We start from the raw sequence: 6,231 nt of genomic DNA on the forward strand, positions 1-6,231 counted from the left end.
CTAGGGTTTTTATTTTTTTTCTTCTTCTGTTGGTGGCCAGTGCTGGCTTTTTCATGTTTGAATACATCTGATATTGATACTATATTTGTTATATATGATATTAAAAAAAATAAATAAATAAATAAATAAATAAAAAAACGTTTTCCCTCCTTCCAGATGGCTGTTTTCACAAAAGTCACATTACAAAATGCAGGATAAGAGATGAAGCCAGGTTTGACATAGCTCCATCAGTTCCTCCTGATTTTTATGCATTTCACAAAGACCAAACCTGACTGGCTTCACAGAATCAATCGCCATGGTAACTTTATGTGCTTCCTGTTTTGTGAAACCGAGCAAAAAATCCCGGCTAGGCAAGAGCGGTCCATGAGGCGTCTCTTCTTTTTATTATCACGTCAGTTGCTGTTCTTTGTTTTATTGGTGGTTGGCAGACAAACCGCCACCTACCGGCCTGGAGGGTGGACGTCAGTGCTAATCAAAGGTAATTTATCAATACACACATCAAATGCATCAGTGTGTCGGCTTTATATAAATAGTCTACACACTCCCAGTGAGTGTCTTGCTATAATGTTTTCACTGGGAGAAGCTTCAGGAACGAAACTTGGATGGTTTGAAGGTGTGCGTTATCAAATACTGAGGAAACATGTAAACTTCTGATTTTAAAGATATTAAAAAATCTGACTTGTTTTTCGTCTCATTATTGTGGTATTTAGCAAATAGAACTAATTTAGGTAAATCTTTAGTTGTCCTAATACAAGTTTGGTCAAATTTGATTTCAAAAGGAAATCAAATTAGAAATCATGTTTATATGGTGTATGTAAAGTTGTAATTTCAACAGCTCAGCAGGAAGCTCTTCTAAAATCAGTTCTTCAAAACTTCAGTATCTTGATTCCTGTGCAGTGATCTTACACAAGATGCCTTCTGTTTATGAATTTAAAAAAAACTTTCCATTTTCAATTAATGTTAGGTAAATTGTATTATCAACTATTTGTTATACTGTTTTATATGTTCTTAGTTTATGTACTCTTATTTGGTTTAGTCATATCTTTTAAGAAATATGTCTGTATTGTTAATCACTCTGGTTTGCTTTCTCAGAGGGCCTCTCTGAAGAAGAGCAGTGCCATCAGCTCTTCACAGAACGCCCTGCTTTGACCTCTTAGATAGCTATAAAACCATCGCCGTGAAGATGTACAACTTGTCCTGCTTGATCCTGGGTCAGGAACTGGATAAGCTAGTGCGAGATAGATTGTGTTGTTAGTTAGTGATAATCTGGCGCTGTGACTGTGTGATGAAGTGTTTTCCCCCTCCCTTTAGAGTTACAGCGCTCTCTGTGATTAGGGATCCTAAAGAGAGGGGCAGGCAAATGTGCTTCAGAGCAGTAGGAGATTTGTAACTGAAAGCACATCTCTGTCTGTTCTCCTCGCAAGTATTAAGAATCTAACTTTCTCTTGTCTTTCCTGTGTTATTTGAATAGGTGTCAACTCTGACAATTAATATTCTTTCCATATCAGGTGATCCTCATCATTAATGCCACAAAGTCAGAGCTGCAGCTCCGGTGGTCTGTGTAGAGATACAGGATGTATGATGTCCTAGTTAAAGGCATGTTCAAGACGATTAGGAAGAAAGGCAGAGATCTGATGTTTGTTGACTTTGGTGTGCAAAAGTATACTCTTTATTCGTATTATATATCCAACTTTATTTTGCCCCAACCCTTCCCCTTCACCCAGCCCCCACAACCAGCGACATTCCCATGTCACCAGTCACTGTCACAATAGCCAATCAGAGCTTACCTGCAGAAAGAAGGCAACCAAACAAAGAAGAGCAGAAAAAAATGTTACTTTCAGTTTGTTTTTCTTGTTAAATAGTAATAAATACATTGAGATGCAGTGGTTCTTACTTCATCCTTTTTTCTTAAGCACAAGGGTTAAAAAGTTTTTCATTTCTGTTTCTATTTGTTTTTATTTCATTTCTTTATTGATCTGTGTTGGATCTTTAGCAGCAATCCAGACCAGTTGTCATGGTGATTAGCAGCACAGAGAGGAGGAGCTGTCTGGAGGAGAAACACAGCAGGAGAAGAAGGAGATGAAGAAGAGTGCAGGAAAAAATGAGGAAGAGAAGGTGATCCGTTTGACTCTTGGGAGGCGTCACTGTCCCATCAGCTTCTCCGCCAGCCTCAAGCACCACCAGGCCAGCCGCAACGTCAGGCTGACAGCAACACGTTGAGTCCTGAATATGTCGGCCTTTTCTTTCTCACACACCCATTTCTGTCCCGATGCATGCACGCACACACATGCACACACACAATGTATGTCTGCCTAATGACATCAACTTCAGGTGTCCTATAATGCAGAGACAACATTAAAGTGGTCAGCTGATCTGGTTGGGTTCTGGAAATGGGTCGGCCATTTTCCAGATGACAGAAACAGCTGTATGTGTATGTGTGTATGTATGTGTGTGTCAATGCTGCTGATGACCAGGACATGTAAATGTGACTACAGTAAAGTGAACATTGTGAAGAAGGTGCTCCAGCCTCAGTGTGGAGCAGAGTGGAAAACCAGGCCCCTTTTCATCCTTTCGCTCCTCTCCAGACTTTACAAAACAGAACACTAAACTCCTCAAACCTTAGAAAATCAAATAATATTAATCAAGAATATCTGTAAAAACACACTTGTCAATCATTCCTTTCCAATTACAGTTGCAACGACAACAAACAAAAGCAGGACCAAAGGAAAGTATTCCCCGCATCCTTCTCCTCCTCTCTCCTCCTCCCATGCAGAAGAAATTGTCTCCTCCAGCTCCAGATTCACCAGTTTGTCTCTGAACTCTGGCTGTGTGTGTGTATTCGTAGTAGTTGGAGTTAAAATTGTATGGCTTTAGGGCGTGGTTCAGGTTTTATCAAGAGTTGGCTGGCCCTTCGTCTGAGTCTGGCCTCCCTCTGCCCCCCGCAGCAGGGTTATTGTTGTTGGAGGCAGGGTAGTAGTCCTCTGGGGGCGGGGCTTGCGGCCCTGGGGCTGTGGGGGCCGTCCGAGTCCGGAAGGCGGACAGTCCGATTGGCAGAGCGAGGGGCAGAGATGCAGAGCCAAACTGAGAGGCCTCCATGGAAGACACTGCCCCCAGGTGGTGCAGCCCTAGGGACACGCCCACATCCATGCTGTCACTCATCTGGGGAGAGGATCCCTGCTGACCCCCTCCTCCACCCAGGCCCGTTTGGCCGCCCTGCCGTAGTCCACGCCCACCATTTCCATGGTGAGAGTAAGTCGGGTGTGGATGGTGAGGCGGGTCCAAAAAGTGGCGCTGGTGTTGCTGGGTGGCAGCTGGTTTGTGGAGCAGCAACTGGGTGTATGCTGGGTCCTGACCCCCACTTCCACCATCACTGCCTGGCCACATCCTCATCTGTTGCTGGGAGGGAGCCTGTTGAGGGGGAGACTCTATTCAGATTAGGGCTTCAACCAGTTTCAGTTTTAACCATATTAATTAATGACTCCTATAAAGAAGCCAGACCATTTCAGCCAGCACAAAGTGGACTTTCTAACAAGAGTAGTGCTCTGCCTTCAGAAGCTAATGCTTAGCTGACCTAGCTGAACTCTGTGCAGGCCAGTCCGGTTACTGCGCTGTCTCATTTCTCAGACCACCAGAGAACCGCCAGGATACTGATATCATCCTAAGGCAGTTCACTGAGCATCTGCCTGAAACGCATAGTAACACAACTTCCTGCAAACATTCACAATAAGAGCCTTAACCACATGCACTGGATTCTTGGCTGTAAATAACACAGATTGTATTAAAACAGCAGACATTTGCTTTGTTTGAGAAAACATAGATTAGCATGACTACTATGACAGTAGAGAGAGAGGCGCAGTGTGAAAGTAGGGGACAGAGTGTCAGATTGGAGCAGTGTGAGAGAGGTGTGAAATGTGTACCTGAGGACTGGTCATCTCGTAGTCTGAGTGGGTGACAGCAGAGTTGTAGTAGCGGTTGCTGTAACGGTAGTTACGGTTGTCATTGGAAGAACCACTGGAGCCACCTGAAAACAGACGATTCTCACATCAGTGTCATCACTGGGTTTCAAACACTGACTTATTCATTCATTTTGGTCAATTAATAACTGATATAGACCCTACCGACAATTCTTTACAAAGAATAATGGAGGACAAACTCAGTGTAGAGATCCTGCTGTTAGCTGAGAAAGTCCTTCTGAGTTCAGTTGTATCACTCTTTATTACCCAGATGTTTACAGCTGGAAGTCCTGCAGTTAGCTGGTTGCTCAGATCATGACATCATCACTACCTCTACCTGTGGCTTTATCCAACCAGAGGTCAGCTGATGCATGTCTGTGACTACTGAGTCAGGGTCATAGCAGACCCACCCTGCAGGATCTTTTTTCAAACAACATGGAGAATGCATGTTATCTTAAGCCACAGTATTATTTAAGGTAGCCATCTTGCTTTAATTAGGAACTCTGTCAGATATCCTGGTGATGATATTTTACTGCACTGTTAAGGCTAAAGGTGCAAGCTTAGTTCTGACTGGTTGACTACAGAGGGAGGAGATTCACTGAGTGACAGTAAATGTGCTAGATGGCTGTAAAGGTTCTTCCAGGATCCCTCTGGTAGATGAGGAGCATCAGTCAGAGCAGATCTAGCTGCAGACAGAGAACAGATGGAGAGTGTGGGCCGTTACCAGAGCTAGAAACAGAGCTAGTTGTGGAGGTTGAATGGGAGTGGTCCATGGCAGGAGAGGTGGATGTAGATGAGCTTGTGTTCGTTCCTTCATCTGTCGTTTTCTTAAAGAAATTGTGCTGGAGGGCATAAAATGGCGTGATTCTGCTTTTAGGGTCGTAGTCCAGCATGCGCAAAATCAGATCTGAAAAAAAAAATGTCACCAGAATACACATCAGGGTTTTATTGTTGGAAAATAACAATAAGAGTAAGAAGTAATTTAAGTTAAATTAGCATGCTGATGGATGAAGTTGAACATATACAGTAAATCATCAACATCTCTTGGAGCTTCAAGGATTCAATTTATGAACACATTAATGAATAGTTTCCGTTTCTATGTTGCCTGTAGTAAAGCAGACAGCAGCATCACTCAGAGACTTCCTGTTAGCTCATATTTAGTGGACAGAGAACAGGGCAGGCTAAAGGTGCTTTAGTTGGGGTTTTTTCAGAAAGGTCAGCTAACAGTGTTCCTGGAGAACATCGGAGAGGAACCCAGAGAAAAGGTCCTGGGTTCTTCCTGGGTATTCCAACTTCCTCTCATGGTCCACACAGTTTCTGGGTTAACTGATTGTTGTCTCTCCAGCTATAAGGTTATGTGTGAGAAAACTGGAATGATACCAATATGTATTCCTCCACAAATTCTTTTAAGATACAATAAATCGCCTTTGAAATGCCCAAAGTGGGTCCTGGAGGCCCGGTGTTCTGTCAGATCAGCATACGTTGTCAGATAGTCATACCTTAGTTCTGACATGCATACGCTGTCATTACCATATGATTTTATTTCATCATCAACATAGAATCATGACGTAGATCATTATACACTTTGAAACCACGACAACGCATGTATATCTATCTAATTATCATAGTATAAACAATTTAATGACTTATTTTCGTCATAACTTGTTGCGTATGCTGAACTGACAACTCCGCTGATGGTCGGACTTCTTAATGCGCGGACATGGTACTGACAGAACACCAGCATCCTGCGTGTTTTAGTCTCTCCCTGGTTTAACGCACCTGGATCAAATGATGGCTCATTAGAGGCCTAAGAGGAGCATTGACATGCTGAAAAGATTTTACTACCACCAGGGAGAGAACTAAAACAGGCAGCATGCCGGCCCTCCAGGACCCACTTTGGGCTCCCCTGGTCTATGCAATAGAAAACCCTGGACAGAGACAAAACCTGATTTCGACTGGGTTTTAATTGAGCAAGAATTTACCTCCCCATTTACCGTTGTTGAGGTACTAACCCAATGGGAATAGGCTGAATAACCCAGTTTTCTTGTTCTCAAAGAAGACGTGGCAAGAGGTACACAAGAAATGTAATATATCCCCATATTTCCAAAAATCTAATTTTTTGTCAGGGGGCCCAAGATTCCTGGCAGCGCCCCTGCCTCTACCTATCAAATTATGGGCAAGAATATTTTTATTCACAAACCAAATACGCCAAATAATACCTATGTTTTTTTGTGAATAAAAACATAGGTCTGATGTTGACGTTAGAAAAACTGTTTCT

At 42.9% G+C, this 6,231-nt stretch overlaps 1 protein-coding gene and 1 long non-coding RNA gene across 3 annotated transcripts in view; one reads left to right on the forward strand and one right to left on the reverse strand.

Moving 5' to 3' along the window:
• Positions 1 to 1,637: 1,637 nt before the first annotated feature.
• dyrk1b (dual-specificity tyrosine-(Y)-phosphorylation regulated kinase 1B) overlaps positions 1,638 to 6,231 on the reverse strand; it is a 98,426-nt gene continuing 93,832 nt past the window's right edge. For both annotated transcript variants that reach the window (XM_015016974.1, XM_015016973.1), the window contains exons 11-13: positions 4,678 to 4,860; positions 3,918 to 4,021; positions 1,638 to 3,408 (exon numbers count right to left, since the gene is read on the reverse strand). In XM_015016974.1, the coding sequence (XP_014872460.1) occupies positions 2,893 to 3,408; positions 3,918 to 4,021; positions 4,678 to 4,860 (803 nt within the window). In that variant the 3' untranslated portion in view covers positions 1,638 to 2,892. The remainder of the gene's footprint in view (positions 3,409 to 3,917; positions 4,022 to 4,677; positions 4,861 to 6,231) is intronic.
• The window catches only part of LOC106936145 (uncharacterized), a 4,510-nt gene continuing 4,058 nt past the window's right edge, over positions 5,780 to 6,231 (forward strand). The window contains exon 1 of the long non-coding RNA XR_001422064.1: positions 5,780 to 6,024. This is a non-coding gene — a long non-coding RNA (uncharacterized LOC106936145). The remainder of the gene's footprint in view (positions 6,025 to 6,231) is intronic.

This window comes from Poecilia latipinna, unplaced genomic scaffold, assembly GCF_001443285.1.
Source record: "Poecilia latipinna isolate Pla-1442-1.1 unplaced genomic scaffold, P_latipinna-1.0 Scaffold2086, whole genome shotgun sequence".
In the NCBI taxonomy this organism is placed as follows: Eukaryota; Metazoa; Chordata; class Actinopteri; order Cyprinodontiformes; family Poeciliidae; genus Poecilia; species Poecilia latipinna.